The sequence below is a fragment of the Pungitius pungitius genome, chromosome 16 (assembly GCF_949316345.1).
Source record: "Pungitius pungitius chromosome 16, fPunPun2.1, whole genome shotgun sequence".
Lineage (NCBI taxonomy): Eukaryota > Metazoa > Chordata > Actinopteri > Perciformes > Gasterosteidae > Pungitius > Pungitius pungitius.
The window spans coordinates 9,730,720-9,755,706 of NC_084915.1; the positions used below are offsets into that span (position 1 = coordinate 9,730,720).

General features: G+C 41.9%; 1 protein-coding gene across 4 annotated transcripts in view; it reads right to left on the bottom strand.

The window, feature by feature from the left end:
* Positions 1-23,020, bottom strand: part of LOC119215592 (actin-binding LIM protein 3-like) — a 29,557-nt gene extending 6,537 nt beyond the window's left edge. The window contains exons 1-16 of one of the 4 annotated variants that reach the window (XR_009942510.1): positions 22,575-23,020; positions 20,071-20,241; positions 13,131-13,314; positions 11,430-11,542; positions 10,326-10,452; positions 9,836-9,929; positions 9,324-9,411; positions 5,737-5,795; positions 5,078-5,158; positions 4,449-4,604; positions 4,274-4,303; positions 3,765-3,876; positions 3,389-3,493; positions 1,947-1,997; positions 151-267; positions 1-65 (exon numbers count right to left, since the gene is read on the bottom strand). Coding sequence is in view for 1 of the 4 variants with exons in the window: in XM_037467862.2 (XP_037323759.2) it covers positions 1-65; positions 151-288; positions 1,947-1,997; positions 3,389-3,493; positions 3,765-3,876; positions 4,274-4,303; positions 4,449-4,604; positions 5,078-5,158; positions 5,737-5,795; positions 9,324-9,411; positions 9,836-9,929; positions 10,326-10,452; positions 11,430-11,542; positions 13,131-13,314; positions 20,071-20,241; positions 22,575-22,593 (1,593 nt within the window). In the remaining 3 variants the exon portion in view is untranslated. Of the gene's footprint in view, positions 66-150; positions 289-1,946; positions 1,998-3,388; positions 3,494-3,764; positions 3,877-4,273; positions 4,304-4,448; positions 4,605-5,077; positions 5,159-5,736; positions 5,796-9,323; positions 9,412-9,835; positions 9,930-10,325; positions 10,453-11,429; positions 11,543-13,130; positions 13,315-20,070; positions 20,242-22,574 lie in introns of all 4 variants that reach the window. The other 3 variants (XM_037467862.2, XR_009942512.1, XR_009942511.1) reach the window with 3 other exon arrangements.
* Between the last annotated feature and the right edge of the window lie 1,967 nt (positions 23,021-24,987).

Consider the following 24,987-nt stretch of genomic DNA (forward strand, 5'->3'; position numbering starts at 1 on the left):
CTTGTTTATATTGTGATTCCATCCATCCTCGTCTCCTCCAGAAGAAAACCTCCTGACCCTGGAGACTAAAGTTATGTGAAGGATAAATACAGGTTCCTAAGCATGTGTTTGTGAAAAAACAGGATGTTTTAGTATGCAAAGGAGCAGTACCTTTTGGAGAGCCGGCATATGGGTAATAGTTGGAGTCAGGGTGATAAATGCTGTTGTAGTTGGAGGTGGAAAGGCTGCTTGAATTGAGGAGATTCTCATTGGTTTTACTCTTATTGGCTGTTGGAGAGGGAGACATTTCTGAGGGAGAGACGATACGAGAAAGAGAGATGGACAAAGATGAGAATTCCCAGGGTAAAGTCAACTAGGCGGCAAGAATGCTAAAACACGTTTTGCTTCAACAAAATTGTGATCGGTTTGTTTATTTATTGTTAGTCTCAAAAATGATTTTCCCTTTGGTAAAAAAAAGCAGGAAAAAGTTGCAAATTTACTTACAAAGAGGGGAGGGCTCGACAGGGGGAGGAGGGGAGGAGGAGAAGGCATCAAAAGTAAGAGAACAGAGAATGAAAAGAGGTCAGGGGAAGATGCGATGGGACATGATGCACAACTTCCAGTAAGGAAGCAAAGTCAGGAGAGGGGGGGGGTCCTTGTGAGGATGAAAGGGGGCAATATCTTGAGGGAAATTGTTGGAGGGGTTTTGCAGCTTTTGTAAGGCACTTGAAAGAGCAAGTGAGTGAAATACTGTTTAACGGTATGGTATATGAAGGCCATATTGTGTGTAACTTTTTCTTTGCCGTTAAGATACCTCAACTCTTACCATTCAATTCCTCAATTTGAAATCTATTATTTAATATAGATGTATATAATGTGAGAGGCGATACCACTGTGGTTGTCGAGGCAGAAAACACAGAACTTTGTGAAATTTGACATAGAAAATGGAATTGTCTCATGATACCAGATACACTCCTCTCATGGGGGGTGGTATCAAGCCTCCCCAAGTTATTTATGACCTTACTGTAGGCTAGAACGAACGATTTATGCATTAGGAAATTTCTGTTTCTGTTTTATCCACTTGACGGCTACTTAACTTCACAGTTTACAGGATGTATTGAGGTGTTTCTACTTTCAAATTCATTATGCATTCACCTTTAAATAGGACGATGACTATAAAATCTACTCTGCATCAAATTAACAGATTAACACTCACTCATTTTTCCAGCACTCCAAGTACGGAGCAATAAGCATCATTTTGACACAGTGAATGAATTGTAGTCCAAATAGTGGAAAAGTCTGCTTTGAGCTGAACCTACAGTTCCTTGAATAAATCTGCAGCAAATCCTCACGTGATGTCACGGTTTGGCCTCGCTTCCTGTTTTAGTTTGAAGTTTCATGTCTCTTGTGGTCCTGGGGTAACTTCACTTCCTGCCTTGTCTTGTGATTGCGTGATTGTCTCCACCTGTGTCCAATCACCTGCACCTCCCTTGTGTATTTAAGCCCTGTGTGCCTGTTGTCCTTTGTCGCGTCATTGTCTATGTCCCTCGTCGTTGGAGCACGTCTAGGTTTGGCTACAATAAAGAGCACTTTTGATTGAAAAACTCGGCGCCTGAGTCCTCACTGCATCCTGCCCCAGCCCGAGTGTGACACGTGAGCTGCAGGATCCTATGGACAGCCATTTCTCTTCCAGATTCAAATCAGAATGGGCGACTAACATATAACATAAAAGCAGACATGATGTTTATTATGCCTGTGCGGGCAGGGAGAGAAAATGCTTTCACTTCACTCTGACTACTTTTCTGTCATAAGAAGCACCAGATGTGAGATCTCATCTTTTCCCAAGCAGATGTTCTCAAGCAGACAAACAGAAGCATATTTCATCCAAAGAAGGCACTGACAAGAAACTCACTAACTAAGGTAAATCGCCAAAAAAAGAAAGGCAACACAGTGAGGAATCGACTAACCTCTTCTTTTATAGATGGGGGGTTTCCTGTAGATGTTGGTTTCCTCAGAATCTGAGAATGTAAACAACCACATAATGAGTGTGCAGAGCAAAGGGAAGAGTGGAAGGAGAGGAATCTGGATTTCCTTTCCTAAACCCGCCCTCCGAATTAGTAGCATACATTCACAGTCTCCTTAGCCATAAAGCTGACAGCACTAGTGATGAACTGCTAAGGCGGCGGCAGAGCCGTGCATCCAGGCTGATTGAAACAGATTCACAGGCTTATTACTGGAAAGAGCAGCAGATGGCACAGGAATAAAGAAGAGGGAGGAGAGCAGTTGAAGGGTGGATCGAGGGCTGGACGAGGGGCAGAGGAAAAGATAAAGATTTAGAGGTGACACCGGCATGTGGTTCCTTGTAGTTTTTAGTATGAGTGCTGAAAAAGCACTACAACAACACATTATAGTCAATATAAGAAATAAATGGTGTCAGGAGCTGCAATTAAAAAACGACAGAAAAAGGAAACAAACATGATAAAAATATTTCCAACTCCTGCACAGGGTTTGCCATTAAATCTGCCACAGTTCCAGGTCCGAATCCCAGTGGGGTATTCATACTAAATCTGTAAGCACTCTTCATGCTGTGGGCACTTTGTATAAAAGCATTTACCAAATACATTTTTCTCCTTGTTGAAAAGCATGAAGGGAGTGATGTCGCAGAGACTGGCAAGGAATAGCAGCCCCAGAAAAAACTGGAGAGAGGAAACATGCAGTAAGGAATAGACTAAAGGCAGCAGGAGGAAAGGATGGAAGGAAACCAAATGCACAGCTTGCATTGAAATGTAAAGCCCTTTAAAAGTGAAACAAACAAAGAGTAAAACATTTAGGGAAGATAATATGGAAGGTTGATGAAGTATTTGAATAAAATGAACTGCTATCAGTTGTTAAATCAAAGAGCTCATGCAAAAGCTTGAGTCAGAAAGATAAATTAGACAGATGAATGAATGAATGAAATAAGGATAGCTGCTGCGATTTCTACAGATGAATGATTTAATTTGAACAAAATGGTGTGTCAAATTTTGTAGGCATCAGAAAATTAAACCAAGAATATTTTAATAATTGATGGATCTCTATCAAATATGAAGTAAAAAGGGGGGAAATAGTCACAATTTCACACAACTTAAATGTTTAATAAAACAGGTGAAAACAGCAAAAAAAAAAAGAATGAAGTGGTTATCAAAACCTTTTTTTCATGGTTAAAGGCTCACTGAGAATGAGAGTGTTGAATGTTTGAATGAATGCTTGTATTCTAGGAGAGAAGCTCGAGTTGATTTGGGCTCAGGGTATTTAAATACATTTAAATATTCCTGAGTAAATGTTGGCGGAGTGGGTCAGTGGCAATCTGACATGGGCATTTTCAGGTTAGTAAACAGGTCAGGGGTCAGCGGTACACATGAGGGCCTACCTGGTACATGGAAATGCTTGGGGGCTTGGAAGGTGGTGGTGCTGGGTGTGGTGCACCTTGGCTCGGGCTGACTGTAATAGGGTGAACTCCTGCCACTCTCTCTGCCTACAGCCAGCGCAGCCAATCACAGTGAGGGAAACCAAAGCATGAGCATCACAACGGCCCATGTCCCCAAACAGACCCAAAGACAGATAACCTGAAGATTTACATGCATGTCAGCGTGTACGTTTTCATGTCAGGGCAGCTGCTGGAACGGGACACGACACCCTGTTTGCACCCACTCAAAGAGCTAATTGGACTTCATAATGTCTGTGTGCATATGTGTGTGTGTGTGTGTGTGTGTGCACGTTCGTCTCTGCATGGGTGGGCCCATTACCGGGGAGATAACAATGCAGCGGGGAGCCTCCGTGGCGACTGTGTGCAGGGGAATCGGTATAGGCGGAGCTGGAGGAACGCCTCGTTCTCACCTCCAAACCATCCAAGAGATCCTAAATATATATATATATATGGAGAGAGAGAGAGAGAGAGAGAGAGAGAGAGAGAGAGACTCTTAGAGAAATGTGCTTTCATTTACTAAAGGAGTGTAGGAGCCTTTCAAAACCCATTTTTTAATTAAGTTGAGAGCAGTTTAATAGTAAAGAAGTTCCTTTACACACACAAATAAACAAACCAAAACACACACACAAACACACACATCCACAAACACACACACACACACAAAGACCTTTAATTTCACGCTGCGAATGAACGCTTCTAAGAGATAGCGCTGTGATAAACACTGAATAGGAAACTGTATATAATATGGCTTGTGTTTGGCTGCGGATTGTTGATCCATCACAGCTCTCCCGTAATTAGCTTTCAATCACGTTGTTTCTGAATACTTACATGAGAGTACGGGGAAGAGGAGCCCAATGACTAGAAGAGAAGAAAAAACATAATTGTTATGCTATAAATTATTGGTCAATTTCCTTCTGCCTGACTTTCGGTTATACACTGTACCTTTTGTGATTGATTTATTGTATGAGTGTGTGTGTATGTGTGTATGTGTGTGTGTGTGTACCTGTACGCAGCTGTATCGCTCCAGAGTGTCATCTGAGAGGTGTGTGTGTGCATGGTCGGCCTGATAAGGGATGATGTCCGGCCTGTGGACGTCATATATGCGCTTGACCCTGGGCAGAGTTGCAAGCTGCTTATAGTCCGAAACATCAGCTTTAGACTGGAAGAGAGAGAGAGAGAGAAAGAGAGATGAATAATACATTGATACATTGTGTGCATGCAAAAAGACAAACACGGAAAGAAGCTAAACGGACCAGAGATCCACAGAAAAGAAAAGAAAATATAGTGAGTTGTTATAATAAACATAAACACACAGGTGGAAGACTTATACACAGAAAATAAAATAAAAAACAGACTGACGGGTGAGTGGGTTACATCAAAATACCTGTGGGCATGTTTCATGACAAGTTAAAAATATCTTATGGCCGATTAAGGGACATTGAGGGAAGCAAAGAGGACAGGACATGTGCAAAGATTAAAAGACAAACTAGCACGAGATAGATGGGAGACAGAAAGCGCTTCCTGGGACTCTTTGTATTGTGTCACTGTCTGTTATATTTTGATTGAAAGCTGTGACAACTGAGGGCGTCACCATGACATTGTTAGCATCACCATGGCGACGTCAGTACTCACACAGATGAGCCGGCGAGGGGAGCCGAGGAGAGGAGAGGAGCCTGGAGGAGAAACGGACGCCGTCTCAGAAGTGTGTCTCAGCTGGTAGGACAGAAGAGTCAGAGCAGGTCTGAGGGTCAAAGGTGAGACAGCTCAAACGACCTGTCAATCTATCGTAAAGATTTCTATGTACTTGCTGTCTGATGAAAGTTGCACACACACACACACACACTGCACGGCAATAACTGTGTGTCTTTGAGTCCATGTGTTTTTTAAACTACATGACTGACCTGGGAAGAAGGGTCACACACACTACAAAATCTTTCACTGCGAGGAAGTGTCACGTGTTAAATCCTGCTACTCTCATTGGCTGCAGCTGGCTCACGTCATGAACTGCAGATCCACAACTTTTTGAGTAATATTTGTGATAAACAAGGCTTACGAGTTGTTAATGCTCAGAAGGACAACAGAGCCAGTCTCTCGCTCCAATAAGTGTCCTTAACTAAAAAACAACATCATCTGGAGAGCCTGGTCTTGGTTGGTTTCTTATAATACAAAGAACATTGTATCTCGTAAACCAACAACATGAACATTTCAGACACAGAGAGAAACAAAACGAGGGCCGAACCAGAAATAGAGAGAAGCGGCAGGCGGTCGTGGATATTTCCAGTATTGCTCACCCTCAGTTTTCTCTCCAGCCGAGCGGTTTCTTTACACATGGGGTGCCAAACCTCTGAACCTGCACACAAACACACATCGTTTTAGCTCAGTTCATTTCGTTTAGCCCGTGTAGGCCGCTGTGATCCAATGAAGAGCAGATCGGCCTCTCTCTGCGTCCTCATCAGACGCAGGAGGCCGTTTGTCCGGTCTGAGGACGCGGGAGTTAAGCCGTGTCGTCTCCTCACACAAATAAACATGGAGGGAGATGGGAAATGCGTGCGATTTCAGCCTTGCCTGGCTGAGGGGATTAAGGAATTGTAATGTTGGAGAAACCCCCATTTTGTTCCCAACAGAAACATTTCAGCAACTATTGAACGGATTGCCATGAAACTTCTGTTCAGACGTCCGTGGCGTTAGATGATGGATCCTACCACTTGTGCCGATCCCCTGACCTCTAGCGCCACCATGACTTCATTTGTGCTCTTGAGTGAAATTTCTCACCAACTATTGGACAACAATTTGGATGGCTTTACAATTGGCTACACACTTGAATGCCCCTTTCAGGATCGATGTAATAGCTTCGGTGATATTTCAACCTTCCTTGTAGCATCACCATCAAGTAAAAATGTCCCTTTGAACACTTTTGGACGGAAGAGTAAGGATTATTTTGATCAACCAGGTCAAATTTGGCCGAGTCCATTACAGCCTCAGATTTGGCCGAGTCCATTAAAGCCATTAATAGTGGAGAGAAGGCAGGCCTCACTAAAGCTGATATCTGCATCGCTTGGAGCCAAACGATATTTAGATCTATAATATGCACTACAGATGTGTTTTAGATTTCTGAGATTGTGATCATGGTAAACATCGTATTTGCTGCACATTGAATTAAGAACCACATTTCTCCAAAAATAAATAAAGACCAAATCATGTACTTTTGTGTTAAGGAGACAGTGAGCGTCAAAGGATAAGACATATAAAAGAGAAATAAGTGGTATAACATCGCAGTATGCTACACAAAATAAAACATTTACTCATTATTTCTTTTTTACGTAGAAATGTTTATTTATTGCATAAACTGTGCATATACATGCTAAACAGAAACACTGGTTGACAGAATTTCACTTTAACAGTCAACACCCAAGAAACATTTTTTGAATTGAACCGAATTGAACAATAACAGGCGGTGGCCTAAAAGAAACAAAAGATAATGTTACCTCTGAGCAAAGATAAAGCTCACACTTTGTATTCATAAGCATAACAACCACTAATGTCAGGATACTATATGTGTCTAGAGCTAATGGTGATGACAGTAATAAATCCCCTTTGAACACACACACACACACACACACACTTTCTCAGGCCTCGGGGCAACGCAGGAACCAAATGGTCTCAGTTAGCTGATCATGACTCTAATATACAACTACTATGAACACCATAAATCTGACCTGCACACGCACAGAGACTACACACACACACCCACACACCAAATCAATAGTGTGGACTGGAACAATGCGTGGTGATTCAGTGCACCCCCGTCCCACCCACACTCCTCAACTCTGCTGCCAAACAGATGTATGGCCTCGGACCGGAGATCCTTTATCTCCTGGAGGAGGAGAATCTAAACGGTGCAGAGAAAAGGAATTCAATCCAAAACATCATCAGTTGGGAGAAGTGAAGTCAGCCGCCGGAAATGTGTGAGACATTGTGGTCCTTTTCATTTAGGAATTAAGTCTTGTTTTTGTACTGACTATTGTGTTAACTTCATGTAAAATGAGGGCAGTGGAGAACTCTGCTCTCTTTATCTTATATTCAAAGGGGATGAACGTAGCCTATGAAAACCAGGAAGGAAATATTGCCATTTATGTTGTGTCATTTGAAATTCTAATGCTACAGAGCTGCAAATATATAAATGGCCTCGAGAGTTTCTTTTCTGCTGAATCATGCTGAGGAAATGCATACGCATCAGACTAATATTGTCAGCCTGATATGTACAATGAATACTTGCATTCTTTTAACTTCCTGATGTCTGTTGCCACGTCTTTTTTTAATTTAGACTTTGAGAGAGTAAGAAAAGAGTGATGGTGATTTTGATTGTAAACTGGAGGTCATATAACACACAAGCGTCATCCGATGTTTGTAAAAGGCTGAATCATAAGAACCCTGCTGACGAAACATTGATCCAACATTGGAGATTAAACATTCACGGTTACTTCATTAAATTATTCTCCACCCCCCACCTCCAACACACACAACTTCTTATTCCAGACATGTATCACGAGATTGATTGCACCTGTGTGCGCATGTGTTATGTGCGCGTGTGTGTTGTAATCTAGTGTGTCTCATGAGGGCGATCGCTCAGCCATCCCACTCGTCTGAAGTCATCAAAAGGAGTGAGTGTAACCTTGGGGCAGCGCTCAGGAGCACAAACAAACCTGCCTTCGTATGCAGACACACTAATGTGCTAAAAGCTTTTCAAGCGCGTTCACTGCTGCACACGGAAAGTTAAGCCTGCATATACTGTGTGTCCAGGCAGAGATGGATACACACACGCACACACACACACACACACACACACACACTTTGGTTAGAATATGCAAATTTGGAGTTTTACAGTTGTGAGCGGGTGAGCAGCAGAATGTCAATAAGGTGAAGCAGGAGGCGTCTACTTGTGTGGCCTCTGTGTGTTACCTCATGTTACGGGACAGTAGCTCTGCGTTTAATCTGCATTCAACTCAGTCATCTGTGCATTCGCTATTTGAATTTTTTAATTCACTTTCAAACTTATCTCAAGCAAACATTCGTGGAGTTTACAATTTCAGTGCGCTTTTATTTTCAGTATCTCTCCTTTGGTACAGTATGTTCATGTCATTGTTCCACATACTTGACATAGTGTTTATCTGCTAAATGTTCACAGACAACAATTTTGCATAACTGTGGTAGAGCTATGGTCAATTTTAAGGTCAGGGAAGGGGACTTAATCATAGTTTAGCAAAATATATTCTTTATTTGCTTTATTTGATACTATGGCCTATAGGCTATGAGTAATTTGTACAACATTTGGTTGTATGTAAGCAAAATGCACATTCATTCTTTATTTTATCCCACACGGTCAAGAAGGTTTGCCAGTTCCTCATATTGATCCATATGAGAGCACAAATAAGCTTATTCATTCTAATTACTATTATCTCCTTTGTGAAACAGCTCCTGGATGATTCAATTTAAACATCCGGCAAACTCTGTCTCATTTAGATCAATTCTGTCAGGGCCGGTGCAGAGTAATGGGCACGGCGTCGCAGAGGTTGAGTGGTCATTGACTCCAATCTTTGTGTGAACAAAGGAAAATAATCGGCTGGGGGAAGGTGTGTGCAGTTGTGTGTCTTTACCACCGAGTAAAGACTGTTGTGTGTGAGCTCAACACGCTGGGAAAAGCCGTCACGTATCTGGTAACCATATATTCTACAGCTCTCCAACCCCCCCCCCACACACACACACACAGGTAGGCACGCACACACTTGCCATCTGGTTTCTTTCCGTCTTATCTAAGCTTTACATATATATATATGTGTGTGTGTGTGTGTGTGTCGAGCACCCTCCCGCCTTCACTCACCTGTAAGGTACATCTCCTCTCCTTCCACGAACATCATGTGACAGCGGGCACACCTGGCACAGCTGGGGTGGTATCGCTTCCCTCCAGCCTAGAGGAGACCAGCAGTGAAGTGAGAGGAAATAAATAAGGCGAGAGAGGGAGACTACTGCCGATAACGCAAATGAGGAAACCAGAACAAAGTGGCGATAAGAAAACAGAATAAGAACGAGGCATGAAGAGAGAGGAGAGGCAGAAACTAAAGAAGAATGAATGCGGTCGAGGAGATGGGAGAGAGTGTCGCTTTGTTGGTTTTGCACTTCATTCATTTAAAGAGGGACAGCTGCGTTTTTTAGCGGCTTTTTACAGACGGACGCACACACACGCACGCATACTGCTGTACAGGCACACAAACCCACTCTTTCCTCCACAAAAGACACACACAAACAAAAAATACGCCCATCCACCCTCTTGTTCCCATCTGTCTAAAGCACACACACACGCTCACATATCCACACATGGGAAAGTGCGCTCACCTCGAGCACTCTGCCGCTGATGAACCTGGTACAGCTGTCACACCGGATACCGAACTGAGCGTGGTAGTCAGTCTCACAGTACGGTCTCCCATCCCTGATGCAGCGGGAAAAAAGCATTTCAAAAACAAAATTCACCAGCTGGCTTTTGTGCAACTGTTCCACTATTATGTGTCCTGTAACACATTGCGTTGATTCAGCTATGAGCAAAAACAATTTTGCATTGTGAGAAAGACACAAAACTTGTTGATTAAAAGACTGATGGAATAATTGTGTGTTCTTGTCTTATATTGTCAAATAAATAATACAGGTGACGGGAAAAAGATTCCTCCTTTTCCCATTCAGATAAGAGTGCTCCAGGTAGCTTTCTTTAAGCACACTGGTCACAGTGCAAAGCGTCAGACATGAAAAAGAAAATATTGGATACAGGCTCAAACGCAACTTCAGTCAACTTCAGTCGGGAATGTACATACGGGGGAATTAAGCCACCTACTTGCTGATGTACTCTCCAGTGAGCGCACAGCCGCACGTACGGCATCTAAAGCAAGTGACGTGCCACTGTCTCTCCAGAGCCAGCAGGGACTGTCCCTGTTTGATCTCCTCGCCACAGCCTGCACAGTCTAGAGGAGCGCAGAGGAGAGTCAGGAAACGCAGCAACCATCTCTTCCGCCTTCTGAGCTACCTCTCTGTCCTTATCTCTCCTCCCCCTCTCCTGCTCATTCCTTTTTTTTGGTCATTGTAGTCACGCTGGCTGTGCCAGATGGAGCTAAAAGAACCAGGCTACAACACTACCTGGAGCAGCCGGCCACCTTCTGTGTGGAGGCATGTGGGTTGGGAGGGGGGGGGGCTGCAGGGGATGTGGCTATCTCTTGCAGCGTTCTTACCCGAATTGTGAACAGCCGCTCTTACATGCTGGTGGAAATCAGTTGGGTGAAGGTATTTTAATTTACGTATCTGTGTAAATGTATAAAATGATGGCCACAGGAGATCCTTGTTATTAAATCCTCAGGAGATACGCATCATTTTTATGAACACGAGAAACTATTGTGGATTATTCTACAGGTAAAAGATAGTCACTAACAAATACACTATTTACTGAAGTTGGAGTAAAGTAAAAATTAAAGTTAAAATTATTCTTGAATAGTAGTGAAAAATTTCTCCAGTACAAAACTAGTGCTGTAGAACTAGAGTTCGATGTGACCTGGATCACCAAACTGGCCTCAAGGTGAGGTTTTGAAGGTCCCTAAATTGCCTGCGGGTCGTTTTTCCAATAAGTATTGGATTGCTCATAGAAAACAAAGGAAATGCACCACACCTCCACAATACCCTTTTAATTATTTAAATGCATTTCTCAATATACCCTACATGAACAAACCCTCTGCACCTGTTTGAGCGTAGATGTGGATCTTTCAGATCTTGACTCCGTGTCGCTCTGCCTCGTCATGACTCAAAATGAATGCTGGCAATTAGCTTAAGGTACCACAGAAGATTTAAAAACTACCACAACTTCTTTGTAATTCCTGTCCTGTGAATTATCCCGAATACAGTGTGTTAAATATTCCATGTGTGTGCGTAGGTTTGTGTGTTTGTTTCTTACAGCTTGGTCCATGGACCTTGACGGGTTTGTCGTCTCTCAGAGTGTGTGAGCACCGCTGACACACACACTTCTTTCCACAGAAAGTCACTTTGTCTCCAATTGGGAACGCACTCCTGAAAACACACACACACGCGCACACACACAGAAGACTAAGCAAAATTTGTGTTGCAGAAATTCTTTTTTTTTGCACAGAATAAGATTTTGACTCTTACCCTGTTAGAGAGTATTCGTCCATGCAAACAGACAGATTTAAACAATTTAACAGATTTGAATGAAACGACAGCCGTGGTTTTCATAGCACTGAAAAAACTGGGGCAGTTGAGGGGCAATTACATTTTTTTTTTTTTTTATCTTTTCTTCACGTAAATTAGCAAGGAAGTCTCACACCCACAGAACTTGTTTCTCAAATTCCCAACTGAAAAATATAAAGTAAATCAATAAACTTATTTAATTAAAATGTCAAGGTTCCTCCTGAACAAAGAGACACCAGCGGGGTGTCGACCTGATGCCTCAGTTCTATACACCCATCTCCTCACACTATTTCTCATCTTTGGTTTAGCAGTCTGCACTGTAGGTTTCATTCAAGAAGACATTAAAGCATGAATCAAGACATTGAGTAAATGTCTTTTATCCTGAGGCCTCAGCTATGGCCACGTAGTGTGAGGACCACATGCAGCCACAGCCGAATTGTATATAAATGTGTGTTCAGATCACAGCAGAGACTCCTCTGATAGAAGAGAACTGCAACACAAGGCTTATAAATGATAACGATATAAGATAAAGCCACTGCTGTTCCACAGTCGCCCCAGAAACACAGAAAGTTCATCCTGAAAAAGTACAAATGTGATTCAACATTCTCGTCTGTTCAGTAGCACGAGAACGAGTTACATGTCAAATTGTCTTCCCCACATTGGAAGTCAGAATCAATATACTGCCCAGATCTATATTATGCTTTCTTCTGGTGTTAGCTCTACAGTCACACATCACAGGTTGTTGTGAGAGCTTGTTTTAAAATCCATTTGAGAGACACCATTTTATTGCAATATGCTGACTCAGTTGTTTTCAAGATGAATACATAACATCCACTTTTCAGTACAGTGGGTTCTTTTTAAGTGGAGTTGATGCACACACAAACACAAACACAAACACATAAAACAAACACAAAAGTGAGGAGTAGAAAAACTTTCAATATAAGCACCCCAAAACCTAATGATCCATGGGCACATCTCACACACTCGCTCCCAGTTATCCTTTTACATTATAATATTTACTGTGCAGCTTCACCGGCCCTTTAAGACATTCCCTCCGGCCTCAAATGAACTGAACTGAAGCCCACATTGACTTGATATATAATAAATAAAGTGAGAGCAGCATTCTGAAACAAACATTAAGCACGTATGAAGGGAATGTCTAATCAACTTCTTACCTACACTTCTGGACTTAACAGTTGAGGTCATTCATTGGTACATCAATAAATGTTGTACTAATACTACTGATTTGTTGAATATGGTCACAGAGTATAATAGACCGTAATTATACATCATTGCTTTGTAATAGTAAAGGGCCTCATGTGGATATTATTACTATCAATGAAAACCGTACTATGTTTAAAAATATTGTATTCCAATATTGTACCGGAGCAGAAAAGGGGATGTTTCTTAATTTGAGGCGAGGCATTACAGGACAATGTTGTTACTATACCTGCAAATGCTGCAGACGAAGCAGTGTGGGTGGTATGTCCTCCCCAGCGCAGACACCACCTCCCCAGTGATGTACTGGTCACAGCTGTCGCACTGGGTCCCGTAGAGCCGCTGGTAGTCCTCTGTACAGATGTACTCGCCAGAGTGGTGAAAGAAGCCCGAGTGCACCAGATCACAGCCACAAACTGGACTCACAGAGAGAGAGAGAGAGAAAAAGCTTGGATCAGTCCACATCATTCACATCAGTCCAAAGAGAAGGACAGAGAGCACCACTGCAAGGCGAGATAAACACTTTCTGAAGAAAAGCGTGCCGCTCAAACACAAAAATAATTTATACAAGGTTGGTCAGAGAAGGAGCTTGCATGTATCACATAATTCATATTACAGTATAAGGTATTGATACCTATATTTAAATAAATATACATGGTAAGTCGGTATGATTAGCTTAATCTGAAGTGGGACAGGTCTTACTTTTAAATAAAATTCCCCATTTTCATCAGTTTATCCATAAAATTTGGTGAGGTAGGGTTAACAGTCTAAACTGCTTATGCATTATTTTTAGCAATTCTTAGGCTGTTAAGTTGTTCACCCTTTGAACTCTTTATCAGTTGTACGACAGTCGTAATTATTTATGAAAATACAGCTATTAGATTCATACTATTTCAGCTCCCTTGGTATTTTGGATCATATTCACTCATAATTCCTTCTGCAACAGTCTTATTATAAACAGTCAAATATATATATATATATATTAACTATATATCAAGACTATGTCTATTGTATGCAACTGGCAGTCAGATTTGAGGATAGTTAACTAGTTAAATGGTTAGTTTTAGCACGTGAGTGCTTCACTGGAGGGGGGGGGGGTGTAGTTAAGAGTGCAATCTGTTGGTCTTTCTGACCTTCAAAGGCTTTCTACCCTAATCTGGTTTTGAGGATTACAGCGGCAATCAACTAATCTACTAATTTTTTAAGGTATGTAAGAAATGATGAAATGAAATGAATTAGCATGCATAAATATGTTTATGTGCATATGTGAGTTTTGTGTGATGCAGGTCGAGGCAAAAGGACACATGAGCGCTCCCACAGTGTTTACTACATACACTGACAGCATGATGCATGTCATTTATTTAGCAAAAGAAAAGTCCTTCAGCCAAATGATTGCTTCTGCTGCAGCTGGTCGCTTCAATCTTTAGAAAAGGTCCAGCTATCCGGGAGTCAGGGAGCTTACCTCCCATCAGTTGTGTTATAAAGGCGTTATAACACTTAGTGTAGACCTAGCCAATGGAAGTATAAGCTGCACCAAGATTCAACATTGACGTCAGGCATTGAAAAGTCAGCCAACGGATCGAAATATCTGACGGCGAATTAAAAGTCTGGGCTCTAATTAAGCTAATGGGTCTAAACCCAATGGAGTGAATGGATCCGATCTGATCCGAGCCAGTGTTTTAAGTGGCTCAGACAGACACACTGTTGAGCAAGAGGAGTAGTCGTGCCGCATGGTGTGTCTATTGGAGCCCACCTGGTCATGAAAAAAATAAAATAATATTTGACTGAAAGGTAGTTTAGTTTCCTCCTTATAAGCCTAGAGCCAAACACATGAACCATTTGGTTTCCATTTAGAGAGAAAGGCTTTAAATTAGCACAAAGGCAACGGACTCATGTTATAGCTTTCAATGCCCTTTTTAATGTGTATTCTTTTAACATTATGAAAATATTAACATGGTATTGCTGTTTATTGTGTGTTTCTGTCACTGGACTACCTGCATTCACATTACATCTGTTAACTGCTGACCATAAAAAATGCCATTATTGTCAAGAGTGTCATGATTACAAACCGTACAGGCACATTGTTGAATGGAGGCAGTTTTGAAGTTTATGTGTGGTAGCACCACCCAACAATAAGGCAATTCAATTCGCTCGACATGAGACATAATCACAGGATGTGAAAGAAACACAAAACAAAAAAACAGATTTAAAGATAGTGATCTTCTTACGTTTTTGTTAGCTTGATGAGCAAAATCTTTTCATTCCTATAGGAAGGAAAAACTAGGACATTATTCTCATCGTTTTTAGCCATTTGTGACATAATGTATAGAGCAAAGGATTCCTTTTCCAAGAGACAAACACTGGAGGAAGATAGCCAGGTGCTCTTAATCCTTTTTCACTGTGCTGATAGTATTCACACATTGATCACTGTCTAAATGGAAGTCTATTAAGATGTGGAGACTAACAGGAAAGAGGGAGCAGTCGAGGCCTGGCTGGACTCCAGAGGGGCCTTTGGTATATCTGGATATTCAAAAAACTGTCCTCGCGAAACAAAACCTGTGCACAGACATTTTGTCTATTCATCAAGGTATTCATGAATTGACACTTTATATTTGACTGATTTTTATTTGCAGGCCAACAACTCAATTTCTGCTCCCAGTAAAGATTAAAATCCAGCAAATCTCAGCAGATTTGCTGTAGAGATTATTATTTTCATTAAGACAGGAAGTAAATTGATTTATCCCTAAATGTCATAGGTTATTATTTCTTATTTTTCCAATATGCACTTGTGCAAAAGTAAACAGGCCCACAATATCTGTATGATGATGCTGAGGGTCTTAACTCTCAAAACCACCCAACCGGACAGGAATCACATTAAATGTGTAGAACCCAAAAAATCATCAAGAAATGTCATGAAGATGAAGATTTCATTTAGCAGATATGTAATGTAGTAATAAGAATAATAGAAGCCAGAATTGCGATGAGTATCCATCCATCCATTACATCTTCCCATTGCCATGCACTTGAAATTGCTGAGTGAAGCTTAATGTTTAAAAAGGTCAAAGAAATGTCAGTCGCCTGCATGCCAGACCTGTCAAGACAAAAACGTATGAACTTGCCAAAGATCTTTCTTGTGCCCACCAGTTGTTTTCTACACATTTGGTCTCTTTCTGCCTGCTACGTCAGCACTGACCAGGCCAATAAGAGATAGCAGTTGCTTTCATTTATGCAATTTTGACATTGGTTATAAGCGAATTCCAACCTCTACTGGTGATTTGTTTCTGCTGGACGGTGGAAGCGCTTGCAGAGAGTAACAGCGTTTTTATGAACGTCTACGCTTAACAGCGTCAGACGGTCTCACTGTCTAGCACGTCCATACTCAGTCTGCGCAGGGACCTGTGCAACTTATCATCGCCAGACAGAAACGACCATCAACATTTGATGGGAAATGATTCAGGCCATGTCGGGAAATTAAAGCACTGAAGAGTGACTCATTGGGAAGCCGCCAGTGGATCAGTGAGAAAAAAATGACACCATCACTGCTGCAGCCTGAAAGATGTTAAGCAGTCAATGCGGTCAGGTGCAACCAAATGATCAGATTAAAGTATAAATAAATGAATAGTATAAATATAATAATTGATTAGGATAATTGTCAATACAGCAAATTAGCTGATCATTGGCTGCTCTGCACTGTAATTGGAGCTGTAGCTGAGCCATGGTTGAGGTTATTAGATGTACTTCTGCTTCTCAAAATGAGTGACGCTAAAAACATCAACAATGAGGAAACTTTAGTGTTGTGATGCTGGCAAGAACTTGAAGTTGAGTTTAGTAAGCAAACATAACAGTCACATGCCCTGGTCTGGACTTTAATTATTAATGCTTGTTATATATATATCATTGTTAAAACTCTCTCCTGATTGAATTGACAGAAAGTCAACAGATAATGATTTACGACGGTGGTCTGGGGAATGAAGGACAACGTAAGAATTGATTTCAAATGAAAGGATATGAATGAAGATGAATGCAAGGAGTAAAAACCCCCTCACCAGCTCATTTAAACTGTACTGAAACAACACAAGTCACTCACTATCAGATCTCTCCTGTGATGAGAAACTAGTGACTTATTTCTTTCCTTCACTTTCCGTCCTTTCTTGAAGTAAATCTTTTTATCAGTTTAAATATCATTATATTGCACTCATTCTTCTTATGTGTTTGTTTGTGATTCAAGGGCTTTGAACCAGGACACGTAAAACTGATAATGATCATACACTTATACAACATGTTTTTAACCTATCGTATCAGCTCTGCTCTCAGGCTGATACCCGATTTCAGGTCTCGGCATCTCGGTACCAGAAAGAGGATGTGAACATCTTTACTTGAAATGCATGTTGACTCTCCAAGTGCAGATCTTAAATAGTATCTCTTTCTGATTTAAATTCTCGATCTACACAGCGGCCCACTGAGCTATTGTGGAAATGCTCATGCAAGGACAAACACAAAAGAGGCCCGCACAGCTACGCTGATACATTAATGCTTCACAGTTAGTCCTTGAAGTCTTTTCTGGAGAAAGAGCCATCCGTGACTGTGTGTATGGCTGAGCAAACACTAAGACTGGTAAAACACAGCTCTCCTGGTGCACACACTCATTTTCAAGACCAAAGGGGGTCAGGCCTTGCAGTAAGCTTTAAGGGTAAAGATAATCATGAGTTTTATATTCCTGGAGTTGTAAGATACACACAAAAGAAGTGTTTGCCTACTGTAGATCACCTTCTAGGAGGGACTTACTGAAGAAATTATCCTATAAAATCTCCTTAAATGGGATTGAACCGGTTCGATGCACAGCGACAATCAGCCTCTGTAGGATCTTTGTCCGTTTTCCCAGGGAATGATTGAGTTTGTTCTTTACCAAAGAGATATTTTAAGGTCACAGAGGATGAAGCAGAACGTGGCTCAATTTTCTGATGCAGAAGACGAGAGAGGAGGATTTTAGGAGCTACGACGAGACGTGGAGAAACGAGTACGAAAGGTAAGATGGGAGCCGAGGGAGAGATTAGAGGAAAGAGGAAACGAGAAGGCATCAAATGTGAGGAGAAAAGGGAAGCAAACAAGCAAAACGGGGGGGATGAGGATGTGGAGAAAGAGACAGGGGGGGCTCAGGGGAGGTATCAATGAGGTGATCGATCTGTCCATCTCAGTCTGCCGCCCTGTCACTGTCTTCCCTGATCTATCCGCATCATCAACACGGGATGGATTTGCTGAAGCTCCTCTGCATTTGCCTGAGTTTGATCAGGGTGGAGGGACGGTTCGAAGAGGAGGAGGAGGAGGAGGAGGAGGAGGAGGAGAGGGGGGCGTTGGGTGGGTCTAACAGTCTAAAAAGACAAATATGTGCTAAATAAAGATTTTTCTATGAGACATTTTTTTATGAGAACAGAGAGATAATCGAGGCAGGAGTTGCTTTTTCCTTATGAGTGATCGGCCTTGAAAGCTTCGCTGGTATAAATTGTGTTCAATGTTTTAGTGGTCAAAGGATAAATCTTCATTCTAAATGTCCCACGTGGTGTGTTTACCTGAGAAGTTGGTATTGTAGTTACTTTTATTAAAGATGTAAACCTGCTGCAGAATTCAAGGTGGTTGGGAAAAAGGATTATTGAACAATAAAGTTGTCCACTCATTCTGACAAAGTTTGTACCATATTATCTGGATCTCGTTTATGTCCAGCTGCTGTATTAACAAAAAGGGCACATACTGTGGCCGGAGAATTTTGTTAATTGACAATTTCTCAATTGATTTTTTGAGAGCATTTATCACAGTAGGCCTATTGAGATAAGGAATGTCATAGATTGATTTGTCCTACATCGCTCAACCTTCTGAGGCCCAGTGTTTTATGATCATCTTATTTATAAAAGATATGATGAGGAGGGTTCAAAACATTTTAGTTAATGGGAAGCTTGTTGTAATATCCAAAATACTTGCACCAAAACGATGATACAAACAACCAAGTAGCTTCCCCATATTTTATTTGACAGGACTGCTGTCAGGATAGCAGGAATCAATTGATTCAGCCTGAGGGGACCATGAATCTGTTTAACGTCCAATAGTTATTAGTTTTTCACACAGCTAATCTCGTTCTATTTCATTCATTTTTCCCAAATCTCCTCTCCGCTCTCCAAGAACAAACTCTTGAATCCTAAATGATCACACTTACTGGTGGTTACCTGGTTGGAGCCTGACTTTGAGCTTTGAACCTGCTGACAGCACAGTGGAGCTAGCTGCTGACTGCAGACCTCTATTTGTGTATCAGTGGCGAAGCTCAATCATCCAAATACACACAAATACTCATCGATACCCACATCGGCTGCTTTTTCTAGTTTTATATTTAGCTTACAGACATGAATTTATAAGCTAAACAACAGACAACACTGATCTGCCGCAAGCAGCAAGATGTATCCAGTGTAAATACCACAAGGCTCATAGGGACACTAGAGTGCACACTTGCGAGTTATCAAATCAGGGATTTGAAGCCTCTTTCAGGGAGGACTGGGGTATACGACATGACCACTTCTTTTTTTTCAATTTCGATGCCGTAGCCTAATTTTTATAGTTATAGTACAAAAACATCACAGTGTGAATACAATTTAATTTTAGTGTGATAAAAATAAAATGCTCGGTCACAGTAGTAAAGGATCAAAGCCATCTACTGATCGTTGTGTATCTGGGTTTTTGGTATTTAGACATTAAAATCTGCACTGGATATTTCGATAAAGATACTTGGTGTTGTGGAGATATCATATGTGACCTTTTGTTTGTGGTAACAGTGGCATCCAATTACCCATGCCTCTGTGTCGCCTCATTTTGTTATTATAAGATACAGTTTGTCATCCAATTCAATCCTGGTGAAGTCATGGCTCAGTTTCTTATTCAGTGAAGCTGTGACATTGATTCAATTGTGCTGGTTCCTTCTTGTCTGAGCACTGGCAATTATTAAATATTTAATTATGCAAATCGATGTGGGTGGAATCCACACAAGGCCACACATGAGTCCAAGACAGAAACACAATATGAGACGTGTGTGAGTGGAGAACGGAGGCAAGTGTTTGTCCATTTGTGTGTGTGTGTGTGTGTGTGTGTGTGTGTGTGGTGTGTATGTGTGTGTGTGGGTGGCAGCGTCTTACCTTGGCAGGTAAAGCAGAGCACGTGGAAGTGTGTGTTTTTGACACGCACAACCTCCCCACGACACACCTCCCCACAGCGCTCACACACAATGGGTGAATTTCCCCGGCTGGCAAGAGGAGAGCTGCTGCTGTTGTTGTTGGCTCCTCCATAAAGGCCTGACTGGTACTGAACTGAGGAAACAAGCAGAAACATGTCACTTATTGTCCTTTTTTTTAACAACGTGATGAAGAGGTGCAAATGGGATGCATTGCTTTTTCCTCGGTTTATCTTGTTACATGTGGAACATGTGACAGCTAAACACAAGCATTAATGTACAGTATAATGGATCTGGCAACAGCTGCTCAGGTTTGTCTTGTACATAAAGTACAGAGCAAATTGAATCTTCCAGTTGCCTCGTTCTGAAACATCAGTCCAGATGTTTACTTGTTGTTCCACTTAAAAGAGAACCTTATATTTAATGCCACACAAATGATATGCCAGACAATCCTGGTGAATCACACACATAAAGGGTTTAAGGTGGACAGAGAAGCCTGAGTGACTGATTGAAAGTGACTCCTGGAGGGTCGGCTACTCTAACAGGAAGATCAGCACGGATTACAAGGAAGCGGCTTAAGAGACATGTGCAAAGAAAGAGGGACACTAAATAAGCAAGACAAGTTTCAGACTGCTGGTGGCCTTCAGCTTCTTATAGGTGACATGAGATAAATGACCTGTGCACCTTTGTATCTACTTGCATTATATCTATACTTTACTCATTATGGAGAAAATATTTATGCTTTGTTATGTCTACACTGATACTATTGCTTTTCCACTTACTTTTTACTATGTTCAGTACGTTCTTTTTTTCTATATATTTATAGCAATCAGAGAATCAATCGCAGCTGCGGCACAGGACAGCAAAGCTTCGAATGTTTAATCTTCAAACAAATATGGATAACATGACACACACACACACACACACTACGAGAGATAGAGAAGAGCAAGTTGGGCTGTTTTGGGATTACACACTCGCTTATAAAACTGGTCAAATCCCGATGTCGATTTTCTGTAACAATCAACCGACCTCTATTCAGCGCACAATAATCTCAGCAATGATTCTCTACTGTATTCTTCCCAATTCAATTACATTAAAGTTAATGCTGCTGCCTCCAAGAGAATTATGCAACCGCAGCATACACGCACACAACTACACGCACACAACTTGCTGGCAGGTTAAGGCCAGGAAAGAGACAGTTGTGGATCTGTAAATGTTTTCAGGATAGAGAGAGGAAGGAAGAAAAAAAAGGTAAAATTGGGACAAAAATATTTCTTAACAAATTGTTTCACCAGTTTATGTGTGTGTGTGTGTGTGTGTGTGTGTGTGTGTGTGTGTGTGTGTGTGTGTGTGTGTGTGTGTGTGTGTGTGTGTGTGGGCGCGCGCCACAAGCGCTGGCAATGGCTCTGTAGCCAGATGGCAGCACAAGGACTGGAACCACAGACATAGAAAGCCACCTGTGTGTTTGTGCATGTTTGGGTGTGTGTGCATGAGAGAGTGAGAGAGTGCTTGAATGTGTTCTTTCGTGGGTTTATATTTGAGGTTTAAATGTTGTATCTTCTAATTTACAGGCTGTAATTGATGATGGTGACACGATTTTAAGATACTATGCATGCACTCTATGTGCTTGAATGTGTGTGTGTGTGTGTGTGTGTGTGTGTGTACCGTGCATTGTCTTGATACTAGCAGCAGCCGTGTACAATGTCTTGTGCACATACAACATCTAACCCAAATTCTGCAGATAAAGTGTGTTTGATCTATTCTCAACTTTGACCTTATGGAAAAGCAGCTTGGATAAAATAATACATTAGGTCTCCCTGAACCAAGCTACTATGCAGAAAGAAAATCTTCTTACCTGTGAGAGATTTTGGGGTCACAGACCTGCAGTACATGGTCATGATTGCTCTGCTAGAGCCCCTTTTAAGTTGAACTATCTCGCTCAGGTAAGAGCCATGCAGCTGAGTGGCTGCCAGGTGCACGTTTTTGCTGCAGATACACTTTTTATTCTTATTTTCTTTTGAGTGCTGGGGGGTTGACTTTATTTAGTGGTTTCATATTAATAAAAAGCATCCTTATGTGGTTGGGACATTTGACTGTGTGCGTGGCACAGTGTGGAGCACAGATGTGAAGCTTTGTCTTCCAGCTCCGAAATATCTGAGGAGCTACTCAAGGCTCCCATGGTTGTTTATACTACAAATACTGATAAATGCTGACAGATATCAATACAAAATATCTGCCTTTGTGTCTAACCTTCATGGTCAGAGAGCCAGCTAGTAAAATGAAATGAAATGCAGTGTCGATAAGTGAGTCAGTGATCAATAGCCTCATTGAAGGACTCTATGTCTACTTCAGGTTAAATAGTCCCAGGACATTAAGTTATCCATTATGCAAAAGAACACACATAGCCCACACGTGTGCACCTCACCAGCACACGACACACACACACACACACACACACACACAGCTTACCCTTTGTCGGTCCGTTCATGGTGTTGAAGTGTAATTCAACCAGCTTCAATGATGAAGGGAGCGCGTGTCCGTCCGCTCAATCAAACTCCGAGCAGCGGGATGGGAGAAAAAAAACTCCAGATATGACCAAGCAGTCCAGTCAAGTCCCTGCGTCCCTGTCCGACTCCAAACCTCTCCCACCCTCTCAGCCTCCCCCCCTCAGTCCGCTCAGGGCTTTCCCTGCATGCTCCTCCCGGCAAGCGGATTACGCACATAGACCGCGGCGCCTCTCCGCCCCGCGTAAAGGCCGCCGGTTGAGCCGTCAAATGGAAACGGACTGCTTCTTCTCGCTGCTCCCCTCGCCCTCAGCCTCTCGCCTCTCCCACCCAACCCCGGCTGTGCCCCCCCCGCATCATCGGAGCACCGGCGCCCGGCCCTCTCCCAAGAAAGCCGGTGTGAAAGTAAAGAAATGCTGAATGGTCAGAGCGCCTCTCTCTCTCTCTCCGGGCAGGACGAGAGCGCCGCGCAGCGTCGGAGCTTTAAACTGCCGCCAAAGAAACACCTGGGGGTTCTGACCGTAAATGGATGACACTCGACGTCCTGCTAAGCACCCCAACGAGTCCAGAGGGAATGGCGGGGTAGGTGGGGGAGCGCGTGAAATGACACGCGGTGACGCTTAAACGTATACCTTCGCAGTCGAGACGACGTTGGACAAATAACCTAGCAAAATAAAACCTAAGATAGACGAAAAGTTCATCTAAAACCCTCTGAACACGCAAAAAAAAGGAGGAATTTAAGCGGCCATCAATTCATAGACATTTAAAAAATCTAGAATCACAATGACATACATTTGAAATTATTCTGACATTAACAAACAAAAGAACTATAAACGATGGACATGTTTAAAAAAACGCTCACGCGAACGTGATTTATTTAGGCGGCAAAAGGTTCACGCGCGGCTCGAGTTCCTTCAAAAGACCAACAGGTGAACTGTGATTGGCTCCACGGAGTCGAGCACGAGACAAAATCCCATGATTAACACGTGTTACCACATTCAGCTGGTGAAATGTAACAGGATCCATAAAGGGTTCACGCATTATTATGATTGTAATTTAATATTTTGTTGGTCCTATGTGGTATCCATTTAATATTCCTTATAATATTAAGATCAGGAAAATGTGTCCATGGCTCTCAGTCAGTGAATGGTAGCGGGACAGAGGGCCATTTTAATACTTTATCTCACAGCTTGTTGTTTGTATAAACATAAAAATATGAAAAAGAATTTAGGAAAAATCCACCCTAAATTGTATTTATATTGAACCGTTACAATTATATTTGACAGAAAGAGCAATAGTACATTTTGTTACAGTTTTTCTCAATTGCTAAAACACTAAACCCTATTGTTTGAACCAAATGCTCAGTTGCCTGAACCCACTGATTGAATCAATCACTCTTTTGGCAAAACCATAAGCACTCTTCACCTGTTTAGACACAACTTGTCAACACATTTTCATTGTGATGCACCTGTGCTGCAGAATGGTGAGCACAAGTGACAAAAGTCAAACACAATGAAAGCACAGGTGTCACCAGTTGAACACAACAACTCAAAATTGATCACACTTGTGGCTAATGATGTGAGGGAACATATAAGCCAGTTCAGAGAGCACTGGTTTGTGAGGTCTTACAATGGATAGAAATCTAAGAGGAAGAGTCCGTGTGAGAGGTGGTCGAGGTGGTCAGCGAAGACAAAGAACAGTAATATCTGATGAAATCAGAGCTACTGTGATTGACCATGTTCTTGTCCATGGTATGAGCATGAGGGAGGCTGGACAAAGGGTACAACCAAACCTTAGTAGATTCACTGTGTCCACCATAATCCGAAGATTTAGAGAAGAGAACAGGTAATAACTTTTTTTTTTTTAATTATAGCCTAGTATGTAAATACTGACAGCAATTACTGTAAGACATACTATATACTGTATCACAGTATACTGTAAGTAAATATATGTTCCAGTACACCACTGTACCAATGTACTGTAGTATTGTAATGGAGGGTTGGTCTAACTGTTTGTAGGCCTAGTATTCCATCTATATTTATATTTTGTAACTCCATGTTCTCTTTTTGTAGAATTGAAAGACTGCCACATGGGGGTGGCAGGACAGGTATGTTCTCCCCACACCAAGAGACCCTAATTGTTGATATGGTCCGTGAGAACAATGCCATTAAACTGCGTGAAATTCAGCAGAAGATCATTGAGGACCATGCAAATTTTGAGGGTATAAACAGTGTCAGCCTCTCTACTGTTGATTGTGTCCTCAAGCGCAACAGACTGCGCATGAAACAGCTATACAGAGTGACTTTTGACCGCAACTCAGACAGAGTAAAGGAGCAAAGATTCCAGTATGTAGAGGTTGGCATACATCCAGACACATT